General features: G+C 48.2%; 2 protein-coding genes across 5 annotated transcripts in view; one reads left to right on the top strand and one right to left on the bottom strand.

Annotated features, from left to right (window-relative positions):
• The window catches only part of ZFYVE9 (zinc finger FYVE-type containing 9), a 117,046-nt gene extending 104,526 nt beyond the window's left edge, over nt 1-12,520 (top strand). For all 4 annotated transcript variants that reach the window (XM_061411971.1, XM_061411970.1, XM_061411969.1 and 1 more), the window contains 3 exons: nt 1,044-1,149; nt 4,778-4,954; nt 6,467-12,520. In XM_061411971.1, coding sequence (XP_061267955.1) covers nt 1,044-1,149; nt 4,778-4,954; nt 6,467-6,628 — 445 coding nt within the window. In that variant the 3' untranslated portion in view covers nt 6,629-12,520. The remainder of the gene's footprint in view (nt 1-1,043; nt 1,150-4,777; nt 4,955-6,466) is intronic.
• A 731-nt stretch (nt 12,521-13,251) lies between these two features.
• CC2D1B (coiled-coil and C2 domain containing 1B) lies at nt 13,252-26,575 on the bottom strand. Its single transcript, XM_061411974.1, has 23 exons — nt 26,495-26,575; nt 24,895-25,039; nt 23,743-23,846; nt 23,243-23,401; nt 22,679-22,804; nt 22,324-22,483; nt 21,961-22,142; nt 21,729-21,804; nt 21,521-21,631; nt 21,312-21,442; nt 21,027-21,099; nt 20,690-20,826; nt 20,147-20,264; nt 19,892-20,064; nt 19,377-19,502; nt 16,631-16,689; nt 16,433-16,549; nt 15,981-16,054; nt 15,784-15,842; nt 15,538-15,589; nt 14,993-15,092; nt 14,745-14,835; nt 13,252-13,618 (listed from the first exon to the last, which is right to left on the bottom strand). Exons 1-23 carry the CDS (start codon nt 26,558-26,560, stop codon nt 13,490-13,492), a joined length of 2,568 nt encoding a protein of 855 aa, XP_061267958.1. The 5' UTR covers nt 26,561-26,575; the 3' UTR covers nt 13,252-13,489.
• Between the last annotated feature and the right edge of the window lie 831 nt (nt 26,576-27,406).

Below are 27,406 nucleotides of genomic sequence, written 5' to 3'. Positions count from 1 at the left end.
AGCTAACAACAAGTAGGTTGTCCCTTCCTACAACAGTGGCAGCGTCTTCGAAAAAAGAACAAGAGCTCATCAGGGAAAACTCTCAAACCCAGGAGTTTATTGTATAGTGTGTAGACAGAATGTTTTCTAGCTTGTCCCACAATGTCAGGGTATCCTTTCTCAAGAGAGTTCTTATCAACTAAGGCTGCTCTAGTTTTTATACTGTCTGATGAGTTAGAAATTAAACTTAACAGTGTTTAAATAATTTTAATTCAGTCAAATGTAGCATGTCCCCGATAGTCAACTTTAGGCTAAATCTGATCTTTTATACATAGAGATTCAGAAACAAAAACAGGTTTGAAAGTTGTTAGGAAAAGTTCACAACAATTACTTTGACTCCTCCTCAGAATGAGTGTGTTCATCCACATATTTATACTTGCTATATTTTGGAGAACACGACCATAAAATGTGGCCTTTCGATTCAGGAACCTAGGAGTGCTATGCAGCACTGAAGGCAACTGGTTTCAATAGATAATATAGATGCACGTTCATCAGTTCATACCAGCACTGTCATAATTAACATACTTGGTCAAATAATTCCTTTAGTCTGTAAACACTAAACTCCTACGTTGTGTCAGACCGTGAATGTTGCACATGGAAATGAGTATATCATGTACCTGCCCCTTCGGAAGTTTGTGAGGCAGATACACGAACATATGGAGAGTATGATGTGATGGGTGTGGTGGTGGAGCAGGGGCGAGCAGGGCTGGGTGCGGGTCTGTGCAGTCACTGGAGGAACACGAGAGGAAGAGAGCAGACTTGGAAACATTTTTGTTAAATAACCAGCTTCTGCCATCAGGACTCCTTTTTCGTACGTGTGTCCTCAGAATTATTTCAGTGCACAGGCCCCTCCCTGAGAGCTCTGTTCGTGTACATTTTGGGGCAGTGGCTTCTTCTTTGTGATGTTTTGCATAGGTGTTTTCAGCAAGGCACCCAGTGTATGATAAGAGAGAAGTAGTTCTTCTAAGAGCCGCTTCCATCTCTCTCCTTTGTTTCTGTTTTAGTGTCCTAAGTCCCATAGATGGGAAGTCCATGGAGTCTATAACAAGTGTGAAGATATTCCACGGATCAGAGTATAAAGCAAATGGAAAGGTCATCAGATGGACTGAGGTAAGGAAATGGGAACTTGGCATCCTTGATCCCCACTTGGAAGACAACTTTTTACTTGGCCCAGAGACATTCTGGACTGATTCTGGGGCATAAAGGGGGAAATCTCTGTTACCTTCTATGCTCCAGTTCCCTCTGGTCTGTCTAAGCTCACTGGGAGGAAGTGCACCCAGTGTGGCCTGCAGCAGTCTGACAGCTCCGCCCCATGAACTAGCTTTTAGAGATTTGTTCACCCTCAAGAAGGGTGCATACTGTCTTTGCTGGATTCTTCAGAAAGCTAGGCTGGTTATGTTGCACTCAGTTATAACTTAGATAACACTGTCTTTTAAAAATAGACTTATCTCACAAATAAGAAAACGAAAGTTCAGAAACTAACTTGTCCAGGATTACATGGCAAATAAGCACTGGCAAAGTCCGGATTCAAAGCCAGATGTGGCCGACTCCTGTTTTCTACTATATTGTTTCTTAGAGCTGTGTTAGAGGCTTACCCAGGGATGAGAGAAGCCAGGCAGGGACCTTGTATATGTGTATGTGCGTGTGTGCTAATTTGCTTCAGTTGTGTCTGATTCTTTGCAACCCTCTGGACTGTAGCCCACCAGGCCCCTCTGTTCGTGAGATTCTCTAGAATCTCACATGAGATTCTCCAAGAATACTAGAGTGGATTGCCATGCCCTCCTCTAGGGTATCTTCCCAACTCAAGGATTGAACCTTTGTCTCCTCTGTCTCCTGCATGGGCAGACAGGTTCTTTACCACTAGCGCCACCTGGGAAGCGCAACAAATCAGAAAGTTTATTTTTTGAGAATAAACAGGTAGGTCCTGGATCTCTTGATTTCTTTTGAAACTCATTTATCAGTTCAGTTCAGTTCAGTTCAGTCGCTCAGTCGTGTCCGACTCTTTGCGACCCCATGAATCGAAGCACACCAGGCCTCCCTGTCCATCACCAACTCCTGGAGTTCACTCAGACTATCGTCCATCGAGTCGGTAATGCCATCTAGCCATCTCATCCTCTGTCGTCCCCTTCTCTTCCTGCCCCCAATCCCTCCCAGCATCAGAGTCTTTTCCAATGAGTCAACTCTTCATATGAGGTGGCCAAAGTACTGGAGTTTCAGCTTTAGCATCATTCTGTCCAAATCTCCTTGCAATCCAAGAGACTCTCAAGAGTCTTCTCCAACACCACAGTTCAAAAGCATCAATTCTTCGGCGCTCAGCTTTCTTCACAGTCCAACTCTTACATCTGTACATGACCACTGGAGAAACCATAGCCTTGACTAGATGGACCTTTGTTGGCAAAATGTCTCTGCTTTTCAATATGCTATCTAGGTTGGTCATAACTTTCCTTCCAAGGAGTAAGCGTCTTTTAATTTCATGGCTGCAGTCACCATCTGCAGTGATTTTGGAGCCCCCCCAAAATAAAATCATCCATTGTTTCCACTGTTTTCCCCATCTATTTGCCATGAAGTGATGGGACCAGATGCCATGATCTTAGTTTTCTGAATGTTGAGCTTTAAGCCAACTTTTTCACTCTCCACTTTCACTTTCATCAAGACGCTCTTTAGTCATTCTTACCTTTCTGCAATAAGGGTGGTGTCCTCTACATATCTGAGGTTATTGATATTTCTCCTGGCAATCATGATTCCAGCTTGTGCTTCCTCCAGCCCACCGTTTCTCATGATGTACTCTGCATAGAAGTTAAATAAGCAGGGTGACGATATACAGCCTTGACGTACTCCTTTTCCTATTTGGAACCAGTCTGTTGTTCCATGTCCAGTTCTAACTGTTGCTTCCTGACCTGCATATAGGTTTCTCAAGAGGCAGGTCAGGTGGTCTGGTATCCCCATCTCTTGAAGAATTTTCCACAGTTTATTGTGATCCACACAGTCAAAGGCTTTTGCATAGTCAATAAAACAGAAATAGATGTTTTTCTGGAACTCTCTTGCTTTTTCGATGATCCAGCGGATGTTGGCAATTTGGTCTCTGGTTCCTCTGCCTTTTCTAAAACCAGCTTGAACATCTGGAACTTCACGGTTCACATATTGCTGAAGCCTGGCTTGGAGAATTTTGAGCATTACTTTACTAGCGTTAAATGTCTTAATTTTTTTTAACTTAAGAAGTTCTGTGACTTCTGCCTTTTCCATTTTACATACAAGGTAACCGAGCCAAGGGAGGATAAGTGCCTAGTAACCAGGGATGGGGGAGCCTGGTGGGCTGCCGTCTGTGGGGTCGCAGAGTCAGACACGACTGAAGCGACTTAGCAGCAGCAGCAGCAACCCAAGTTTTCTAGCTGGTTTCTGGCAACACAGAGGCTAGAAGTTCTTCAGCTGTTGTTCCAAGTGACATCTTTCATACCAGACTTGGTAATTTTATATGCAGCTGAGTGGTTTTATCTGCTTGCTTTGTAATAACCATCTATTTGACATATCTTGAGTAGTCGAGGTCTGAACATGTGAATGTCTTTATTGCTTACAGAGTAGTTTGACTTCTGTTCCCTCTTTTTTGCTCCCCACTAATGCCCTGAGATAGGGAGATGAGAAATGAGAAATTACATAATGAGAAAACAGTCTGAGAGAGGCCAGGTGATTCTGTGACTTGTCTAATGCTGGTTGCTGGCAGAGCAGGGACCAGAGGTCTCCTGACTCCCACTTAAGAGTTCCGTCTGTCACTTTACACTGCCATTTTCACTAATGCATCGGGCACCAGGCTTCAGAGCTACCCCTTTGCAGATTCTTAATATAAGCTGCTGCTTATATTAAGCCATAAGCCAAGTATTGGTATAGAGAAGCACTGTAGATTTACATGTCTATATCTTTTATGTTTTGCTTTTTTAAAAATTTTAAATGTATTTTTTATTTGAAGGATAATTGCTTTACAGAATTGTGTTGGTTTCTGCCAAACATCAACATGAATCAGCCTATGTTTTGCTTTTATATCATTTACACGATAACCAGAGAAGGTAGGTGCTTCCCATTTTACAGAGGCAAATCGGCATTAAGAAGCCAGAGGACTTGCTCATGACCCTCCTCTGTGTGATAGGACTCAGGTCTCAGTTCCAGATCTGCTGTGCTTCCGCCTGCGCCAGCACAGTGTTCAGTTCACAGACAGTGACACAGCTCTGACCTCAGCAGTCGCAGAGCCATGTGGTAGGAAGAGCTCTGTGATGAGAAGCAAAAGACGCAGATTCTCACCTGTGCCCTGAGCAAGTGCCCGCCCTCCTATGAGTGAGCAGTAATATGCAGGTGTTGGGTGATGTGATCTATAAGGACTGTTCTCTTAAGATTCTAAGATCATTTCCTTTAGAAAGTTGTCCACATATTAGGGAGTCCTTTTAGAAGTACACAGTGTAAAATGTAAGCCTCTCCCGGTTCTGAACAGAATGTACCATTACGACTGCAGCTGTGGCTTTTAGGGAGATCAGTAAGTGGTAGCTACCACCCTGTGGATGCAGAGACTGTGAGAGGCAGAGGCTGTTTCTTCGATGTGAGATGTCAGTGCCCTGCTTTTCTTGGTGTCCATGTGTCTGGTCTTCCCGCACGTCTCAGGGAGTCAGGGTACGCGTACCTATGAGCTGGTGCACTCATTTCTTCCCACAGCCCCTGGACACAAGCTTAAAAGTCTCTTTGGTTTGGGGAACAGGTGTTTTTCCTAGAAAATGATGACCAGCACAATTGCCTGAGTGATCCTGCAGATCACAGCCGACTAACGGAGCATGTTGCCAAGGCCTTTTGTCTTGCTCTGTGTCCCCACCTGAAGCTTCTGAAGGAAGATGGAATGACAAAACTGGGACTTCGTGTGACACTTGACTCAGATCAGGTAAGAATCTCAGCCTTTGAAGCAGGTCTTGGGCAGTGTCTGTTTTCTGACACATGAGTTTTCTTCCTGCAACCCAGAGTACAAGTCTCTGCACCTTGGGCCTGACCGGATGTAGTCTTTGGCCTTCCCTCTGTTGGTAATACAGCTGGATGTGCTGCTTGGTCTGTCTCTGAACCATGTGAACTCTGGCTTCCTCGCCTGAATGTCTTGCAGGGACCTTTCTTTTTGGTGTGGGGTAAGAAGTGTGAGGACCTGCCGCCCCTGTGTGAATGACGTAGGGGCCACCCTGCCTCCTTTAGGGAGCAGGTCCCAGGCTGTCCCGTCTCCTGTTGTTTTCTCGGTCCAACTACAGCAGGCTTCCGCTGGTCTCTGCAGTTCCACTTCTTGTGTTTTTTACTGCCGACATTGCCATGCTAGTTCTGGATGTGACTTGAACCATTTCCCCAGTAGTTTTCCTGTCAGTGCGGCTCTCCTGTGGCCGGACTTCCCTCCCTGTCTTACTTATTAACCTTTTTGTGCGCTCTGTGTAGTCACAGTCCAGTCTGAGTGCAGCCTGCCCTCACTTCCTTGTCCCAGTGCCTCTTTCATATGGCCAAGCACTCTCATCTCTCTACATTTCTTTTGGATTTTATTTTTTATTGTTTTGGGGCGGCATGTGGGATCTTAGTTCCCTGGCCAGGGATCGACCTGGGGTTCTCTGCATTTGCAGTGCAGATCTGTAGCCACTGGACAGCCAGGGAAGTCGCTCTTTTGGATTTTAGATCCCTGTGACATGCCCCAGTGCTCCTGCTTTGATGCAGTTATGTTATTATCAGGGAAAATGTGAAAGGTCGTATGTTTAGCTCCATTTCTTGACTAGTCATCAATCAACAGATAGTTATTTTCTACTTACGGTCTTGCCCAATGCTTTACTAAGCATGTCAGGGTAATACAAATGAGTAATATTACAGTCCTTTCCCAAATGGTACTGATAGTCTGACTGGAGAGAGAATTACTTCACATAAAATAAGACCAGCACTTTTTTTCTACTAAATATCTGGGGCCCTTGAGGGCAGGAGCCCTGTTTACATTCATGCTTGAATTCTTGTGTTTGTAGGTGTTTAAAAAATGGTATATGGAGAAATGGACGGAAGGACAGGTGTTCAGTTCCTGCTGTGTTAGGGAGTTTACCCAGTATATTTCTCATTTTAACTTCCACACCCAAAGGTTTATGTACTGTTGCTGACATTCCACACCTCTCTGTGCCCCAGCCTCCCTTCCTGGGAAACTGAGACCACAGCAGGTTAATGGTCTTGCCCAACATCTCACAGCTACCAGGTGCTAGGGGCAGGATGAACATATGATAGGACGATACGTGACAGTTCTAAGGAAGAGAAGTTTGTGTTTACTGCCAGCGTCTAGCCCCTGGCCAGAAAGGACATCTCCTTTCCTGCTCAGCCTCCTTGGCCCTCAGCCTTCTGGAGAGATCTTCTCTGTCCAGTAACCTGTCATCCCCTTCTTTCCACGGTGTAGGTTGGCTATCAAGCAGGGAGCAATGGCCAGCCCCTTCCCTCGCAGTACATGAACGATCTGGACAGCGCTCTGGTGCCGGTGATCCATGGAGGGGCCTGCCAGCTCAGTGAGGGCCCCATCGTCATGGAACTCATCTTTTATATTCTGGAAAACATCGCGTAGACAGAGAGGACTTCATTGTTTTCTGTTCAGACCTGTTGCAACAGCAGTCATACCCAAATCATTTGCACTTTAGAACTGGAAAATTAAGCTTTTGTTAACACTATTAATGGGGGGTGGGGTGGGAGTTGGGGTTTGGGGGACAGGGGTGGGAAGGGGTGGTGGAGGGACAGATGTTCCATAATTCTAAGTCTTCTATGCATTGTCCACCAAGAAGATCTGGGCAGCTTCTGTTACTGCACAACAGTTATGCTATCCTTGCAGCTAATCCCCTTCTGTTACTGTTTAGACAAGAATTCTGCTCCTCTGTTTTAAGACTTACTTTTGGTCTTGTGCTCAGAAATGCTCAAATGGGTACAGCCATCACCAAGGGTGGGTGGGAGGGCAGAAGGGAAATAAAAAAATGAAGCATCAGTCTTGAACTCTTTATACAGAATTGATGTAAAAAGGACAGTTTCACACTGATCTTGTCCCAGATACATTACAGCAACCTCACGAAGTCACATTTAGGTATTTTTCCCCCTAGATTATTCATGAAGTGAATCAAAGACCCAAAGGATTCTCTTCTATCCAAAGACGGGCGACTTGGTATAAATGAGGTCACTTGAATAGTAAAGCCAAGTTCAGGTTCTCTCAAGACCTGCCAGACTGAATGACAGACACCGAACTGGACCTTTCTGTGAAAGCTGACAGGTTATACCCAAGACGTTTCTAGTTAGAGTACACACTAGAGGCATTTTATTTATTTTTGGCGTCCCCACATGGCTTACAGGATCTTAGTTTCCTGACCAGGAACTGAATCCTGTGGCCTCGGCAGTGCAAGTGCCAGGTCCCTCCTAACCACTGGACCACCAGGGGGCTCTCCACATTGGAGGTATTTTTAAAAATACTTTATTGAGAAATAATTTAAACTTCCAGGAAAGTGGCAAGTTACACACACACACACACAAAAGACCTATGTATGCTTTACCCAGATTCACCTGTTATTTACAGATTAACTTGTTGGCTTTATCAGTGTTCCTTTCTCTCTCCATAAAAAACTGAGGCACTTAAGAAGTACATTGCACACATCAAAGTCCTTCACCCCTAAGTACGTTAATGCTGACTTCCTACAAATAAGGGTATCCTCATCACCACAGGACAGGCTCCACTTCAGGTTGACACTTTAACCCAGCGTCTGTCCAGTAACGTCCCTCACAGCGTCCAGTGAAGCTTCCAGCCTAGATCAGACATGGTAAGTTTCTGTCATGACTCACCTTTTTTTTTTTATGTCATTGATATTTTTGGTGAATATAGGTTCCTCCAACTCATTTAACATAAAATGTCCCATTTTTAATTTGGTTGGTATTTCCTCAGAATTAGATGAATTATGCATTCTTGGCCAGAATCCTACCCAAGTGATGTTGTGTCCTTCTTGGGACATCACATCGTGGGTCGCTTAGGGATATGTCCTTCTGCCCCTCATTGATGATAAATTTTTACCTGGTCAGGGTGTTGTCTGGTTTCTCCACTGGATATTCCCCTCTTGGAACAAGTAACTGGTTTGTATAGAGATACTCTGATCATGTGGAGATCTTACTCATTGAAATGTCCCCTTAGATTTAGCATTCTGATGTTTCTTGCCTGAATAGATCTTTTACTATGATGGCTACAAGACTGTTCAGTTCCAGCACTTCTTGTTTATCAGTTGCACTTGATTTACCTGTAAGCAACACTCTTCTTTATATATATATGTGTGTGTGTGTATATATATATATATGAAAGTTTAATGGTGGTATAGAATCCTCCTGCAATGCGGGAGACCTGGGTTTGATCCCTGGGTTGGGAAGATCCCCTGGAGAAGGGAAAAGCTACCCACTCCAGTATTCTGGCCTGGAGAATTCCATGCACTATACAGTCCATGGGGTTGCAAAGAGTCAGACATGACTGAGTGACTCTCACTTCACTTTCACTTTAATGCCCCTATCTAATTTGTGTGTGTGTGGCTGGGGGAGAGGGGTGTGGCCGCGGGAGTGCTGCACTGCACAGCATGTGGGATCTTAGTTCCCCAACCAGGGATTTGAAATCGCATCTCCTGCATTGGAAGTATGGAGTCTTAACCCCTGGACTGCCAAGAAAGTTCCCAAAGCCCTTCTTTCTTATTTATTCATTTAATTAACTTTCATTATGGACTTGGGATTACTCTCTGAATGGTTCTAATTCATTATTTAGGTGAGGTCCCACATCCTTGTAACATGCTCCTGTTTCTTAACACTTCCTTTTCTGGCCTAACAAGATGCCCCAGCGCCATCTTGTGCTTACCCTGTCCCAGCCTTGGAATCAGCTGGGTGGTTTTTTTTTGTGGAAGTGGTATTAGAAGCCAAGATTTGGTTTTACCTATGACATATGTGATGCATTCTGATCATTTTCTCCTTAATTAAAAATTTATTTTAGTCAGACCAAATAGATTTCACAACCCAGTTTGAAAAACACTGCTGTAAGGCAGCTCACTTCCTTGTCACTGGCATCGTCTAAAACCCCAGGCCAAGCGGGAGGCTGGTCCCTCTGCAGTGAAAGCACAGCTCCAAGAATCTCTGAGAAGGTAGTGCAGGCCTGAGGCAGTGACAGGCTGCTCCCCAGTGGCTGGATCCAGGCCTAGTACTTGGCAGTTACAGGCTGTGGAACTCCCTTTAGGTTAGCAGCTGTTTTCTGAGGCCCAAAGGTGTCTGTTGTTTTTGTTTAGTCGCTCAGTTCTGTCCGACTCTCGTGACCCCATGGACTATAGCCCGCCAGACTCCTCTATCCATGGGATTCTCCAGGCAGGAATACTCGAAGAGTGCCATGCCCTCCTCCAGGGGATCTTCCTTATCCAGGGTTGAACCTGCATTGGACTCTCTACTGCTGAGCCACTGGGGAAGCCCAGGGTTTATCCCTCTTCTGTTGGGGCAGAGGGGAAAATTCACACTCTACATCTGCCTCTTGATAGGCTTCACTGATGGTGGCTACAGAGGGCTGGGATTGTAACCTTTCCCATAGACAGGGAGCTTCCAAAGAAAGAACGGGTGCCCACTGAACACCAGCTTGTGAGGACCAAGCCCTGGACTGTCACCCCCTAAAGCTGACAGGCGGAGGATGCACTTGTTAACAGGCGTAGTAGGAACTTGGGGTCCAACATCCAGCTTGGTCTAAACTGGAGCTTCTACAGGGGCTGGCTCTCTTGGTTCTGTCCTATAGGCATGACCTTTCTTCCTTCTCAGCTAAACAGACCTTGCAGTTGTACACGTTTCTTCCAGATCAGTGCAAACCTTTATATTCTAAGAACAGACTCTGGCCTTGCAGAGTTGGGTCCATTCTCAATTGCATAAAATGTCCTTTATATTTAATGAAATCATCTTGTGGAATTGGACATAAGATAGCCAAGGCTAGTTTACTGTTTTCCCTTGTTTCACTTTTGTTTTTGTACACTGTATGCTGTATAGAACTGGAAACATCATGTTTCTAAATAAGGCAGATTCTTCTATAATGTAAACTCAGATTGAGATATAGAGATCCTATAATGAGGAACAGAACTGCCATTCTGATAATACATTTTTAAAAAATTACCAAATCCTCACCAAATGCTAGGCAATGTAGTTTCTCCCGTTTTTTTAAATCAACATGTATCTGAGCACCTACTGGACTCTTGTTGGTCAGTCGCTCGGTCATGTCTGACTCTGCAAGGCCATGAACTGCAGCATGTCAAGCTCCCCTGTCCTCTAGTATCTCCTGGAATTTGCTCAAATTCATGTCCATTGAGTCAGTGACACTGTTTAACTATCTACTCCTCTGTCACCACCTTCTCCTCCTGCCCTCAATCTTTCCCAGCATCGGGGTCTTTTCCAATGAATCATCTCTTCACATCAGGTGGCCAAAGTATTGGAGCTTCAGCATCAGTCCTTCCAGTAAATATTCAAAGTTCCTTTCCTTTACAGTTGGTCTCTAGGGCTATAGATAAACTGAACTTTGCCCTGTGTAAGTTCCCATCTAGTGTCTTCCCTCATCTACACTGGTTCCTGACTGCTGGTGAGCTCCTAATTTCCAACTAAATTTTCTTCTATCACAACTAGTCATTTGGGGAATAATTTATGCATTTAATGCACTTCAGACAGTAAGAAATCTGCTGAACACTGTTTCTAGAAAAAGTCTGTGATAGTTGTTTGTTTTAATAATAATGCTGAAATAATTTTAATGATGACGGTAATGGGACCTGGAGGACTATAACGTAGCCAGAAGGGAAAAGGAGCATAAGAATGAGAATGTCCATTTTAGAGCTTGGGAAGCTGAGGCTGAGAGAAGGGAAGAATCCATCTGTGATGGAACTGAACCAGATGCGAGCTCCCTGGCGCTGCCTTCTGCCAGCCTCAGCCCCACAGTTTCATCTTCCAAGCAGCTGCCTCAAGGGGTAAAAGAGTGTTTAAAAACTGCCCACAAATATTTGGAAAACAAGCACTCAAAAACTGGGAAGCAACAATGTAGGTTTCAGAATAGAACCGTGAGAAAGGAAAGTAATAAAATGCAAACTAGTTTGCCCTTTAATTGTGAGCAAGACTTCCTGATTCTAAGATAAATTCCTTCCTATTGTATTCAGAAGAAAGTATGTCCTATACAATTGAAAAGAAATTTTAAAATTTGAAAATCATTTGGGTTGTGGCTGGTTCCCAACTGCCCACAAGTCACTAATCTGCACTGCTGAATTGCTGAATTTGGATAAATCTTCGCACAAGATGAGGCTGGGCAGGCTCCTCCCATGCCAGTGACCCCTGCATGCCTGGGCTACAACAAAGGCCTTTTAAGAACCTCAGTCTGTAAGTCCAGTGGGCGGCTTCGCCTTGCCTCTCTCAGCCTGGAGGTTCTGGTTTCCAAAAAGCAAAAGGCAGTGAAGCAGAATGAAACTGAACAGGCTATGATGGGAAATCTTTGAACCACAGAGAAAAACTTGTTATCCAATTTCTAACAGACAACTGAGTTTAGACATTCCTGGTACTGGTCGGAAACTTCAAGCACTTCTTAGCACTTACAAACCCTGAGAGGAAGACTAGGTTGAGTCAGGAACCTGCTTCGGCTTCCCTCTCTGCTCTAGGCCACCTTATGAGGGCTGACAGCCCTCCTTTTCATTCTAGATGGCTGCTCGTATGACACACAGATACAACTGCATTTAAGTGTTAAGTCTCACATCTATGGAATTTTTAGTAAGTTAAGATCAGCCTTAAGATTAACTAGACGCTTTCTAGTGCTCAGAAGTTATCTGCTGTCCCTGTTGTTACACTATAAGCTCTGCTCTTAAGGGCAGGGAAGTGTGGTCCAGCTGCATCCCAGAAAAAGACGCACACACAAAAGCTCAATCCCAAACTTGTATGTTTGCAGGACTACAATCATCAGTAAGTTGAATGTATCTGCTTCATGTAGAGCCTTAAAATACTATCTTCAGGAATGCTTTGTTAATGTTTCAAAGAGAGGGGGGTAAAGATGGGGTGTTAAAGTTTATTTCTAAGAGATGTAGACTACTGCAGTTTTGAACATTAAATCTACTGCAAATATTGATATAAATCCCTCCTTGATCTCCATCTGTTCACAAAAATAAATCCAAAGAATTTCTTGGGAAGAAATTTAGGGATTTCCCTAGGTGATTAGATGAAGAGGCAAGGCTTCTCCTGCCCTGTCTCTGAAGAGGAAGCCATAGCTGCAGTTTCTGTCAGTTAACAAATGTTACTGCCACTCTGGCTTTTAAAAAGTGACAGGGGTGGGGGCCGGGGGCGGGCAGTGACATGGAGGAGCAGGGCTTTTGTTTAAGACTTTGATGGTTATTTTGTGAGAACGTAAATCCCCTACAATGAATTAGACCTAGTTTCTTAAATAAAATCAGTTACATTTTACTTATTTATATATATATATATATATATATATATATATATATATATATAAATTTTTTTTCTTTCTTCCTCAGTTAACAGTCTTTCAGCCTCAGGTACATGGACCTAACTCAAGATAACCTTACTCTCACTTCCCACCACACAGTCCTGAACAAAAGTCCACCAAGAGCACTGGGAAGCAGGGAGGCTGCAGCAGCAGCTGTCAGGAGACGAGGCACAGGCAGGGCTGGGGTCAACTGAGTTGTGTGGGCCAGGCGGCTGCTGACCACCTGCAGTCACAGAACCCCGCCCCACCCTGTGGGGGAGGGGGGTCCAGATCACACTCGAGCTTTCCTATCCCTTACAGTTTTATCTTTTAAAGGCAAGTCTAGAAATGGTGCAATTGGGGGCTGGGGCAAGTTGCAAACAGTTGATTCGCAGGGGTTAAGGGGTTGGTTACAAGGCTCCATGGCAGAGCAGTGAGGCTGTCCTTGCCCTACTCAGAGAGGGAGGGGGAAATCCTGGAATCCAGCCTGCTTTGGTAGAGGCCTGGGGAGAGGCCAGCAACAGGAAAGACCAGAGCCGTGGTCAGTAATGCACGTGCTTAACAGGTCTTTGGTGCTTGTGTAGCAGCGTCTCCTTTATGTACACAGACTTCTGTAGCCAGCAAAGCCCAGGGGAAAAAGCTGGAGAAGAGTCGCTGGCCTGACTCCACTCCACCGTTGACCCTCTGTTGCACAAAGCACAGGAAGTCTAAACTGCAGTGAGTGTACAAGTAGATTTTCGGAAGGGATTCCTGACAACAGACCTGGGGGGGTTAACTTCCTTCCCCAGTTCTACTGAAGATCATGAACCAGCCTGAGCCCAACCCAACAGTTTTGCCTCTTGGTCTTCCTCACAGATGAGAAATTCCTGGGTTTTCTCCTTAGATACGAGTACCGGAAGGGTTCCCATGGGGCTCAGGCAGAAGTTCTAAGGGCCCAGAGAGCTGCCCACCTCACAGGCCCCTGGGCTCCAGGACCAGCCAGTTCTCGGTGACCATCTGCACATCTTGGCTACTCAAAGGCTCCCGCAGCCTCACCTTCACCTCCAGCTTGCCCCCAGTGGGCTTCCTTCCATCCAGCACCTGTGAGGACCGCGGAGAGGGAGATGGTAACTGAGAGGTGGGGTGGGGGCAGGCAGCTCCCTGGGCTCACAAGGTGAGAGAGGAGCTCAAGTATCCTGCATGTCAACAGAAGAGTCTCCATTGCAGGACAACCCCAACCTCCTGCTGTTTGGGTTCTGTGGTTTTAGGTAAGTCTCAGAAAATACATCAGTCCAAATAAGCACCAGTGCTCTGAAGTGGAGGTGGGAAATCTAGAGCTGTGCTTATTCAGTTTCCCCCACAGTCCCCTGGCAACTCCTACATGGCAACTCCCAGAAGAAATGCTCTGGCTTTAAGGCACAGCCTGAGAGCCACTGAGCCCAAACCCTTGGTTCACAGATGGCTTGAGGGCTACAGTCACACGGTCCACTGTGCAGCAAGGTCAGGACACGCCTGCCTTTTCACCCACGGTGCTGCTTCCTCCTGTGCAGGAGAAGAGGCAGCTGGAGAAAGCAGTGTCTCAGGCTCTGAAGTCTGACCAACCTCACTGGGGCTGATACAAAGCAGGCCCTATATAAGAACAACTCTCCAAGCAGGCAGAGGCAATGCAGCAGGAAAAGCCTCAGCCTATGAAGGCACCAGCCAACGTCTGGGCCCAACTCTGCCAGAGACCCTTCTCTGTGGATCTTAGTTGCTATCGTCAGGGGCACATCCCTCTGAAATTCAGTGAGTTCAGGGCAGCTTAAGGAGTTGTCTGGGGGTGATTCCTAAGCAGACTAGCTGTGTTCTGGTAGGTCCCTCCTTGGAAATACCTTATCAACTTTATGTCCAGAGTTTTTTCTGCTTCATCATGTTGCCACAACTGACTCAACCAAAACCTGCTCCCAGATACCTAGGAATTTGTGTGTGCCACACTGACAGCCACGACCAGGCCCCTCAAGGGAGCATGAACAGCTCGGAGTGTTATGGAAAGAATATAGCTACTTCCTTTCTGACACAATGAACTTTTCTCAGACCCTCTGTATTTCATCATTTGTGAAATGGGAATAGCACATACTCTACAGCACACTTAGGGATATTTTTATAGGCATCAAAAACCTACGACAGGGACTGATACTCAGAGAATGCTGCCCTTTGCTGGCCAAGTCCTCCGGTTTGCCCATCTTACCTCCACAATCTCTCTGATCTCACACTCATTCTCCAGCCGCTCCAGTTTCAGGTGGGCTGTGCCAACCAGCTTGTCACTTCTGAAGAAGGATCTGGAAAGCCAAGAGTCAGCAGAGGACTGGACTGGGCAAGGACAGCAGAAATGAGCTGGCTAAAACCAGCACAAGAAAACTGAAGCAGGGGCAGCGGCACCAAGAGAAGCCAATCCTTCCTCCCAGCCCCTTGGCCGTGTGAGCAATGGGCCCTCACCCTTTGTGGAAGATTTCAAACTTGATTCCTTTGTTTTGAATCACTCTCCTGAAGCCCCGGTGGTTTCGGTTGATATTTAGTTTGAAGAGTTGATCAAATTCTGCAAGAGGAAAAGAAGAAGGAGGGACTTGGCTCACAGGGATCTCCTGACCACGTGGAAACTGGCCCACTTGCCTCCACTCCGTCTTTCTGCCTGCAATTCACAGCCACTGCCACCAGAGGGAGGTAGAGCATCCAAATCCTGGCTTTGAAGTTCACCTGGACAGTTGTTAGATGCAGATCATATCAAAATGGGAGTCAGGATTCCTGGCCTCAAGTCCCATTTCCACCACCTCTTTGCTTTAAGGCCCTAGGCAAATCCCTTTACCTCTCTGAGCTTCAGCTTCCCCAACTACATTCGAGAAGTAGTAGTAATACCTGCCTTCATCTCCCAAGATAAGTAGACCAAGTAAGATAATAGATCTGAAAGTACTCTGGACACAAGTGCTGCACACAGGTATCAGAGGGGGAGGGGAGGAGGAAGCAGCCCTCCTGTAGGTCCTCACCTGGAGAGTTTGTGTTTTTCACCACAGCTGTTTTGTTTTTTTGAGCCTGGTCCTGAAGCAGTGAGAAGAGAGAAGTCAGGACAGCTTGAAAAAAACAGAGATACAGGCCCAGGAGCTCTGGTTTACATCAGTGCTGAGGGAAGGGACCCCTAAAGGGGATGAGACCAAGGGATGGGGAGAAAAAGAGCAGAGGGCCTTGGAAGGGAAGATGGAGCTCACAGGACCCTACTGCTACTGGAACCTCACCGAATTAGGGTAGTGGAACTCAAACCGCACAAAAGCATCCAAGTCGTCAGGGGTCACCCCTAGGAAGGAGGAGGACAAGTCAGGGTCACAGGGAGTAGCCAGGAGCCCCAGCACTTGACGCAGAGGGAGAGCCAGTGCCTCCTACTGGCCAGGGCTGGAGTGTCTGGACAAGAGAGCAGGGGTGGCCCCAGGGCTACCTGGAGGGGCTGGGAGGTTCATTCCCCGGACAACAATCAGATGCATTTCTGTGCTGTTGAGTTCTGCAAAGATCCTAGAGCCAGGAAGCAAGGAAAGCAAAGTGAAGGAGAGCAGTGGGAAAAGGTTCCCTCTTCCAATGCCTGCCTATCCAGCTGGGTGGCGGCCAAGAGGAGGGTGGGCCCAGGGAGGCAAAACCTGTCTGAGTCTGAGCAGCAGAGCTGGAGTGAAGGCTTCGGTCTGTGACCCTAGTACAGGGCTCCTGCCCCAGCGACCACACAGCTCCGAGCCCCTCCTCACGAGCAGGCACCACGTCCTGCCCCTCTCCAGCCCCAGGGCCTATGTCAGGGCCAAGCCTGAGCAGCCTCACTCAAGGGGCCCAAGTCTCCACCCCTGGCTCCCAGCCTCTTGCCCAGTCCTGCATGGAGCCACGGTCTCCCTCAGGCTTTGGCACCTCACAGTCTGGAATGTCTTCAGCTCAAAGTGGTGGCTGGGAGGGTCCAGGCCTTGAGCCTGGGCCAGCTGCAGGATCTCAAGCTGCTGCTTGCGGTCTTGAGCAAGCTTCTCAAACCTGACAGGAAAAGGTGTGCACGTCAGCACAGCAGCTCACTTCCTGCTTCCTACCACAGCTCTGGCCCAGCCCTGCACTTACCGTGTGGTCTCGGCCACGTTGCCCTGGTGCATGAACTGCTTGGAGAACAGCAGACACTTCTGAAAACGGGGGTTCAGAGTGACTCCGGGGTCCAGAACAGGACCCAGCTAAGTTGGCCTTCAAGGCCTGACTTCTGAAAGCCCCAACCTTCTGTAGCCTCCCCCTCTCCTTCTCCAACATAATAACCCAAGGTCACTGTTCCCAAGTCCCACTGCACTAAGTTTTTGCTGTTTCCTCGACTGGGGATAGCCATTCCCCCAAATTCCCTTAGCACATTCCTCTTCTTCCTCATCACTTTATTTTTTATTTTATTTTTTTTTTAATTTTTTATTCCTTTATTTCTCATGTGTTCCCCATCCTGAACCCTCCTCCCTCCTCCCTCCCCATACCATCCCTCTGGGTCGTCCCAGTGCACCAGCCCCAAGCATCCAGCATCGTGCATTGAACCTGGACTGGCATCTCGTTTCATACATGACATTTCACATGTTTCAATGCCATTCTCCCAAATCTTCCCACCCTCTCCCTCTCCCACAGAGTCCATAAGCCTGTTCTATACATCAGTGTCTCTTTTGCTGTCTCGTATACAGGGTTATCGTTACCATCTTTCTAAATTCCATATATATGCGTTAGTATACTGTATTGGTGTTTTTCCTTCTGGCTTACTTCACTCTGTATAATAGGCTCCAGTTTCACCCACCTCATTAGAACTGATTCAAATGTATTCTTTTTAATGGCTGAGTAATACTCCATTGTGTATATGTACCACAGCTTTCTTATCCATTCATCTGCTGATGGACATCTAGGTTGCTTCCATGTCCTGGCTATTATAAACAGTGCTGCGATGAACATTGGGGTACACGTGTCTCTTTCCCTTCTGGTTTCCTCAGTGTGTATGCCCAGCAGTGGGATTGCTGGATCATAAGGCAGTTCTATTTCCAGTTTTTTAAGGAATCTCCACACTGTTCTCCATAGTGGCTGTACTAGTTTGCATTCCCACCAACAGTGTAAGAGGGTTCCCTTTTCTCCACACCCTCTCCAGCATTTATTATTTGTAGACTTTTGGATCGCAGCCATTCTGACTGGTGTGAAATGGTATCTCATAGTGGTTTTGATTTGCATTTCTCTGATAATGAGTGATGTTGAGCATCTTTTCATGTGTTTGTTAGCCATCTGTATGTCTTCTTTGGAGAAATGTCTATTTAGATCTTTGGCCCATTTTGGGTCTAAATGTCTATTTAGATCTGTGGCCCATTGCTGGCCCACAGCAATCAGAGCAGAAAAAGAAATAAAAGGAATCCAAATTGGAAAAGAAGTAGTAAAACTCTCACTTTTGCAGATGACATGATCCTCTACATAGAAAACCCTAAAGACTCCACCAGAAAATTACTAGAACTAATCAATGATTATAGTAAAGTTGCAGGATATAAAATCAACACACAGAAATCCCTTGCATTCCTATACACTAATAATGAGAAAACAGAAAGAGAAATTAAGGAAACAATTCCATTCACCATTGCAACGAAAAGAATAAAATACTTAGGAATATATCTACCTAAAGAAACTAAAGACCTATACATAGAAAACTATAAAATACTGGTGAAAGAAATCAAAGAGGACACTAATAGATGGAGAAATATACCATGTTCATGGATTGGAAGAATCCATATAGTGAAAATGAGTATACTACCCAAAGCAATTTATAGATTCAATGCAATCCCTATCAAGCTACCAACAGTATTCTTCACAGAGCTAGAACAAATAATTTCACAATTTGTATGGAAATACAAAAAACCTCGAATAGCCAAAGCGATCTTGAGAAAGAAAAATGGAACTGGAGGAATCAACCTACCTGACTTCAGGCTCTACTACAAAGCCACAGTTATCAAGACAGTATGGTACTGGCACAAAGACAGAAATATAGATCAACGGAACAAAATAGAAAGCCCAGAGATAAATCCACACACATATGGACACCTTATCTTTGACAAAGGAGGCAAGAATATACAATGGATTAAAGACAATCTCTTTAACAAGTGGTGCTGGGAAATCTGGTCAACCACTTGTAAAAGAATGAAACTAGAACACTTTCTAACACCATATACAAAAATAAACTCAAAATGGATTAAAGATCTCAACGTAAGACCAGAAACTATAAAACTCCTAGAGGAGAACATAGGCAAAACACTCTCTGACATACATCACAGCAGGATCCTCTATGACCCACCTCCCAGAATATTGGAAATAAAAGCAAAAATAAACAAATGGGACCTAATTAAACTTAAAAGCTTCTGCACATCAAAGGAAACTATTAGCAAGGTGAAAAGACAGCCTTCAGAATGGGAGAAAATAATAGCAAATGAAGCAACCGACAAACAACTAATCTCAAAAATGTACAAGCAACTCCTACAGCTCAACTCCAGAAAAATAAATGACCCAATCCTCATCACTTTAGCAACCAGACTTGCAGGCAGCCATTCAGATAGATACACCGAAATATACAAATACTCCTCAAACACGTCTTTCTCCCATCTTCAAGGTAATTCCCCCTCCACTCTGTTGTTTGAAATTCATAGCCTGGCAAGAGGGGTAGTAATCATCCTATTTTACAGATAAGGAAAATGTGGTTTAGAGAAGAGAAATTCCTTACCCAAGATCTCACAAGCCAGTAAGGTGAAGAGCTAGAATCGGAACCCTATCTTGCCTTTCGCCAAGAAGAGGCTATGGGCACTGCAAGGGGAGGACTGACCTCATGTTGCTCCAGAAGCATTTTCTGTAGCTGGGCATACACCTCCTCAGCCTTCTGAGAGAGTCGCAGGTCCTCATGGTGGATCAGGATGAAGTCACCCTCCTCATCCGTTAAGGGTGAAGGTACCTGTCCAGGTCACAAGGCCCCTCAGGGGCCCTCAAGAGTCAAATTACTCCTCTACTGAGCCAAACAGACCAGAAATCTAAACTAAATGTTTCTCCAGCTTCCAGCAGCCTCAAGTGATGGGAACTCATTGCCTGCCATCCTATCCCAGTGCAATGCTCTGTTTTTCACTGGCCTTGCCCGGCCTGGTCACCTCTCACCACAGGCAGGCCCCCGGGGCTCTCTTGAGGTCATGGGACAGGGAGACATATAAGCAAAAGAGTTCTCAGCTGTCACCACATCCTATTCAAGTCCCCCCTCCTCCAAGCAACCTTGTTCACAGTCCTGCTCATCAAGACTGCCACCCACCTCTCTGCCCGAGAAGTCCTGCTGCTTAACCAGGCGACACTCACCTTGGAGAGGTCCACAGGGCGGCCAGCTCGCACCTGGGTGATCTGAGCCTCAAGGGATTTGGCCACCCGCAGATGGGCTTTGGCCTGCTCCAGGTCCCGGCCACGCTTGGCCTGTAGGGCTGCCCGCTGGTACTGCAGTTTCCGTGCCTCCAGCAGGGCCAGCTGCTCTCGTGCTGGAGGGAGGGGACACAGGTGAGAGCCACACCTCCTCTCACTACAGCCTTCCCTCCTCCATCCCTCTTCTCCCCAACTCACCAGATGGACTCAGCACCTCCTTAGAACTCGAGGTCTTGGGCTCAGGCAGGGACCGCGAAGAAGGGGCGAGAGGCTGTGCTGGCTTCTTGGCCACTGGGGCCTGGGCTGGGGGCTCATCCTGCAGGTGCCCAGGAGGCTGTCACAGGGGTTCTGTTCCCCACCCTGGCCATGGCAGCTCCCTGACTCAGGCTCTCTTTGTAACACTGTACTACTCTCTGTGTGACCTGAGATGAATGGCTTTCTCTCATGGACCCTAGAGAATCTTAGAACCAGAAGTCTCAAAAGTTCTCTGCACTAACCTCCCAATGTGAGAGAGGAGGGGAAAGGGGACTGAACTGGGCTCTGAAGTCAGAAAGACCTTGGTCTGAATCCAGCTCTGTTAATTCCTAGCTGGGTGCCCTGGCCCAAGTATTTTTCTCTATAAAATAAAAGCAAAAATATCTACCTTGCTGGGCTTGTTAGTACGGACACCAATGTCTGGGTTTACCCCTCATCGGCTGTTTCCCCCTACCAGTCCCTGGAGTCGTGGGCCCTCAGCCAAACCTTGTTGTTATCCTCCTCTTCCTCTACTGGGGCTGTATCTTCTGCGGAGGCCAGTTTCTGGGCAGCTGCTAAAGTAGCTGCCATCATATCCTCCTCAGTAGCCACGGTGGGCTCCAGGCCAGGTATAGGGGGGAATCCTGCAGGAGAGAGACACTGGGAGAGGGTTCAGGGAGCCTTGAGGATGCATCAGGCTGCTGTGGGTCCTACTGGGGTCTTCCTGGGCATGGCTGGGATGGGTAGTTCCCCCAGGGTAGAGGCTGATGTGTGAGAAATCATTTCTCCCTCCCCTCCATCCTGCTCAGAGACCTCATGAGCCCCCAGGCCAAACCCCACTTACCTGGAGGAACAGGTAACTCGGCAAAGTCAACTTTCCGTCCCGCCCGGTGGGCTCGAATGGCATCTTGATATTGCTGCAAGAGAAGGGAGGGAGGGACCTATGGTGGGCAGCGGTCACAGGCTCCACTCAGGCAAGAGGCAGGAAGAGGAAGATGAAGACAGCAGCCCCAGGAGGAAGGAGAGCCCTGAGACAGCAAGAGCTCCAGAGACACACAGACAAGATGAAGACTCAAAGACCAGGGAGCAGACGGACAGCAGCTGGTCAAGGAGGCAGGCTGTAGCCCACCTTGGCAATGCGCTCGTGCATCCGGGCCTTGCGCTCATCCCCACTGCCCCGCGCTTGGGTGCCTGCCTCGCGGTACTTGTTCAGCCTCTGCTGCAGGGCATCCAGCACTGTCTGTGGCTCAGCAGGGGCCACTTGAAAGGAGAAAGGAGACAGTATTAGCTCTGCCTGCCTCCCCCCAGGTCCCCACTCCACAGTGTCTCCAGGCCTACCCGGGGCTGCTGGGATGTCAGAGGCCATCACTGGGTGCATTCGCTCCACTGCCGGGGGTGCATCGGAGGGCGCTGTGGGGGCTTGGGAAGCCTGTGGAAGGGGCTTCAGGTCTGGGGAATCCAGAGCACAGGTGTAGGTATGGGTAGGCGTGCTTGGCCAGCCCCAGCCCTAGCCTGAGCAGGCTGCCCCCACCACCCTGATACTGACCCTCTGGTGATGGGGGCATGGCACTCAGGTCCACAGGCTGCCCCTTCTCCAGGGCCTCCAGGACAGAAGCAAATCTCTGTGGTAGGAACAAGGCGGGAACATAAGCCAGGGAACCCCAAGGATCTGGGCTGAAAAGCCCCCGCAGACCAGTCTCACTGAAGCTTGGCCGGGTCACCACTCACAGCTGTGAAATGAGGGGCTGGACACAGGGCCTCCGAACCAGATGCCATACCTTCCCAACCCTCATGAGCTCTCGGGCACGGTCTAGGTCTCCAGCCCGCTTGGCATTCAGAGCAGCCACTTTGTACTCTCTCTGCCGGGCCAACAGCAGGGCCCGTGGGTCCGGGTCTGAGTCGGGTGGGGCAGAAATACCAGGGCTGCCCAAGAGGCTTGTCTCAGGCTGGGAGGGGTTATCTATGGAGAAACAAAAGAAAATATCAAGGTCAAAGAAGGTTTCCAGTGCCTCCAGGTCTGGCCAGCCCGAGAATGTCTTACGGAAGTTGTGACTGATGGCCACAGACAACGGCAGGATGGGGAGGCAGGCCACGGGCCCTGACCTTGGGAACTAGGCCAGGACCTGACTGTCTCCAGATACCTGGCTCCACGGAGGGGGCAACTGGGGGTTCTGTTTCAGGGCTCCTGTTAGTTGTTTCCTGGGGGACCAGGGACCTCCTGCCCAAGGCCACTGGAGGCGGGATCTCATCCTCACTGATCTTTTTGCCTTTCCTCACAGCAGCCAGCTGGGACTCCAGTGTCTGAGAGAGAAAAGAACCAGAAACCTAGCCAGCCACCACGGACTGCAGCCTGCTCAGACAGGCCAGGGGTCCTTCACCTCCACATTCTGGTGGAGTGGCTTCCCCTCTGCTGCACCAAGCTCCTCTGGTGCTTCACCCTTCACTACCCTCAGCCTCACTCCTCCCAGCGCTGGTGCCCAGCCGAGCCCAACGCACCTTCAGGCCGCGCTCACAGCGCCTGGCTTTGGCCGCTTCACCTGCCTCCTTAGCACTGGCCGCGGCCTCCTGGTAGTTGCGGATCCGATCCTCCAGCAGGGCCTGCAGCCCCCGGGGCCCTCCAGCCTGTGAATACTTCAGTTCAGGGCCTGGCCACTCCAGGGCTAGGCCCCTGCCACTCCCTCCTTGCAAGGAAGCTGCCCCAGAACACGAAGCACCTGGATTCAAGGAGAAGGAGGGCCTAAAAGCCTCAAGGTGGGGGACAAAGACTCAATGGAGAGGTCAGAGGCCATGTCAGAGGCAGACACAGAGGTCCAGACAATCTGTGGAGGCTGGGAAATGGCTGTGGGGGGTGGTATGGGAGAACAGAGAGGCCTTTCAGGCCGGCAGCCACCAAGGAGTTTCTCGTGCTCAGTCTCGGCTTGGGGCAGCTGCTGGAGGAGGGTGCTGGAAAGGGTTATTACTGCAGCGTTCCTAGACAAGCTGTGCTCCACATGTGTTCTACACGGGCATATAGGCACAGAGGACACAGCCAAAGGCACACTGGAGACCTCCAGAACCTACCTGAGCTGCTGGGACTGGAGCTGTCAAGAGAGCTGCTTGCACCAGAGGTTCAACGTTTTCCTGTTCCTTCTCCTCCTCAGGGCCACCCAGGCTGGCTGTCTCATCACCATCCAGGGCCCCAGCCTCCTCATCTGTACCCAGGACCTCCTGCAGCTCCGTCTGGGGAGACACAGATCCCAAGAGTTGGGAGCCTCATGATCATACCCACAACAGGACCTGAGAATAAAGGACACTCCTCCAGCTGTATTTCCAAGCATCACTCACTGTGCCTGAAAATCCCCTTTACCAGAACACTCCTACACCCTTCCAATCTGATCAGGGACAGCCCCCAAAACAGTGAAGCCTCTGGAACTGAGAATCCCCAAGTACAGAGCTCAGATGTCAGGACAAGGGCCCAGGAAAGGCAAGGCACTGGCTCAACATCAGCACACAGAGGGACAGACCCAGGCCTCCTCCACAGCTTGACCGCAGAGCCCCCGACACCAGCCTGGCAGACGCACCAGCAAGTCTGCATCCTCCTCCAGCCCTTCCTCCTCTTCCTCTTCTTCCACATCCTGCATGCAGTCTGCTGCCAACTTCTCGATGTGGGCCATAGGCAGGGGGGCTGGGGGAAGAGGGTCACAGAGGGTCAGAGCAACAGAAAAGGTTCCCGAGGAGTAGAGGATGGTCTTCAGTCCACTGCACTGGCAGATACACCCAGGTAGCTTCCTTCCACAGCCACAGTCCCACCTCCGCAGGGAAACTTTTCCAGGCCCTCCAACTGGCATCAGGCTATTGCCTTCTCAGCCCTTTTACTATGGCAGTTATTCACAGACATAGCCATCCGTTCCCCCTAGCCACCTTTCATACATGAAGATTTTTAACATCTGAGCTTCCCAATGATTCCACAAAATAGGGAATACTAGGAATTCCCTGGCAGTCCAGTGGTTAGAACTCTGCACTTTCACGTCTGAGGATCCAGCCAGGGAATTAAGATCAGATATGCCGTGCAGCACAGGTACCACTCCCCCCGCCCCAAAAGTAATATTATCCCCATTTTACATATGAATAAACTGAGAACTTTATTAATTTTCCTAACATTGCAATCTTGGTAAATAGCAGAGCCAAGATTCAAACCCAGGCTCATCAAACCCAAAGCAGGTTTGCACTGAGAGAGAAGTGATGGCTATGGTTCTCCCAGACCAGTCAGTCCCTTCAGGGTCCTCTCCTTGCCCTCGGCTCAGGGACATGTGGGATGGGAGATGGCTTTCTCTGAGGGCTCCTGGTTCCCTCTGGCCTCCCCCACAAGGCTTCAGGTCTCTGTCCTCTTCAAGCTGGGCAGGAAGATACCACTTATTTGTTCATTTGATACAATTTCTGCGCACTCATTGTGTGACCGATTCAGTCTGTGCTGAGTCCCTAGCCTATACCAGGCTCAGAGACTCCAACTGTCCAAAGGGAGAGGATGCAACCCAGGAAGGAGTGAGCTCCCCACATACAACACACAGGCAAGTGAGCAGAACAAGATGGCCTCTCAAAGGGAATGCTGCAGAAGGGACAGGAATACCAGAAGGACCAGGTGATCTGGGCGGCTCCCCGTAGCTGTGAACAAAGGCCCGTCCAACCACCTGCCTGAGCCCACCTGGTCCCAGCACCAACTGTGGCAAACTCACCCTGCCCCTTGGGTGCTGGTTTCCTGCCTGTGGTCCCTGCTTCCCCAGTGAGGGCCAGCAACTCTGCCTCCAAGTCCCCGTCGTCTTCAGCCTCCTCCACCCCCAGCAGCACGTCCTCGGGGCTGAACTCCACGAAGAGCCCGAGCTGAGAGCAGAGAAGGTTTCTATGAACCATACAATGAGGAGAGAGTGGAGACTAGCCCAGGAGTCAATTCACAGGAGCTAAGCGGCTCCCTGTGGGGCCTAATGTGCAGAAAGGGAAACTACAGCCTTCCCTGGGACACTTATCTCCCTGGTGACTCTACAAAGGACCCAGTAAGATCACACTGCCATTACTACTACTAACAATAACAGAACCAGCTGCCAGGCAGGGTACCTGGCAGCCTACGTGACTATCTTAGTTAATCTTCAAAATCCTGAGGTAGATCCTATTTCCTTTTAAATTGTGGTAAAACACATGTAACATGAAAATTACCATCTTAACCATTTTTAAGTGTAGAGTTCAGTGGCATTAAATACATTCACACTGTTGCATAACTATTATCACCATCTTGCAAAACTGAAACTCTACACCCATTAAACAATTCCCCCATTGCTCCTCCTCCCACCCCCAGGGTAACCACTACTCTACTCTCTGTCTATGAGTTTGACTTGGAGAAGGCAATGGCAACCCACGCCAGTACTCTTGCCTGGAAAATCCCATGGACAGAGGAGCCTGGTGGGCTGCAGTCCATGGGGTCGAGAAGAGTCGGGCACGACCGAGCAACTTTACTTTCACTTTTCACTTTCATGCACTGGAGAAGGAAATGGCAACCCACTCCAGTGTTCTTGCCTGGAGAATCCTAGGGATGAGGGAGCCTGGTGGGCTGCCGTCTATGGGGTCACACAGAGTTGGACATGACTGAAGTGACTTAGCAGCAGCATACTACCTAAAGTGGGTCCTATTTTTATCTCCATGTTCAGATGAAACTGAGACAGCCCTGTAAGTGTGGCAGGGCTAGAATTTAAAATAAGATCTTAGGGGATTTCCCTGGCTGTTCAATGATTAAGACTCCGTGCTTCTACTTCAAGGGGAGTAGGTGTGATCCCTGGTCAGGAAACTATAATAAGATCTCACATGCCACAAGGTGCAGCCAAAAAATTTTAAAAATAAATAAAATAAATGAGGTCTTGTGACTTGAGTCTATGCCCTTTATCCTACCACCACCCTTACCTGCTTCTTTTAAGACAGTAACAATAGGCTAAGAAGTCTCAAATTTGGGCCCGAAAGAAATAAAGGGAGAAAGTGAGCAGGCAGATCCAATGAAAACACCCCAAATTTTGGTGGTTCCTGAACTCTCCGGGTCGTTCACATGGAGATGGCCATTGTAGAAGGAAGCCTGGGTTGAAACACAAGAGGGTTCAGGCCTTAGCTTCCACATGTGTGTGGCAGGGGCTGGTCCAGAGGGTCTCCATGGGTTCTGCCAGCTTCAGGAGGCATGGCTCAAAGTCACTAGACTTAACAAGGAAACCACAAAGGTGACCCAGTTTGCCCAAATTGTCAGAGACCCTTATCCTCAGACTGACTCAGAAGTGAACGTGAAGGAGACTATATCCATACCTGCTTGGCAGCTGCCACACCCTGGCCACTGGCCTGAGGGCCCTTCCGAGGTCTTGGCCCTGGCATCTTGGCAGCCTGGATACCTGTCTAGTGGGGAGTGGAAGAAACTCAGACTGGAGTAGCTTACAAGCCCGGCCCTCCAACAGGTGTGGTTAGTAAACTCCCAATTCAGAGAAAGAAGGCAATGCTTAATACGCTTAACATCCAAGGCTGAAATACCTAAGCTGGAAGTACAGCACTGAAGCAAGCAACAGAGAAGATAGAAGGGAGGGGACCACCTAGTAATACCGTTAAGAGGGGAGAGTGGACACAATCAAAAGTCACTGAACTGATTTAATCTGGATTAAACTCAAGAGGTTGAGTGGTGAGTGGCCTAAGAAGGCAGATCAGGGACATTAACTCCAGGTACAAGGAGGGTGTAAAGCTTGGCAGGATTCAGAAAGGCTCTAAAACTGTGCTGTTAAGCATGGTTGCCCTATGTGGCTGCTGATACTTAAATTTAATCAAGTTAAAGTTTCTGTCCCTCAGTTAGTGGCTACCATGGGCCAGCACAAATAATGAACATTTTCATTACTGCACCAAGTTCTACTGGACAGTTCTGCTCTGGAGAAATCTGACTTGGTATTCTAGTTCTCTCCGAGGTCTCACAACCATTCACTGGACCTACTATATGAGACCTTGTGCTAGGCACCCGGAGGGCAGGAGTGAATGTGACATACCCTCAGCTCTCAACGAACATTCACAAGGTGGAGAGCCCCTCACCACTGGACAAAACCCAAACAGGGATGTGCCAGGCGCCACGCCTGCCCAGGGCCGGCCCTTATCCAGCAGAGAGAGAAAAGGCTTCTTGGAGAAGGTGATGCCTGTGCTGAGTCACGAACATGTTAAAGGGGAGGAAGGGGAATAGGATTC

Source organism: Bos javanicus, chromosome 3 (assembly GCF_032452875.1).
Source record: "Bos javanicus breed banteng chromosome 3, ARS-OSU_banteng_1.0, whole genome shotgun sequence".
NCBI classification, from domain to species: domain Eukaryota; kingdom Metazoa; phylum Chordata; class Mammalia; order Artiodactyla; family Bovidae; genus Bos; species Bos javanicus.
This window is presented reverse-complemented; position numbering and strand designations above follow the sequence as displayed.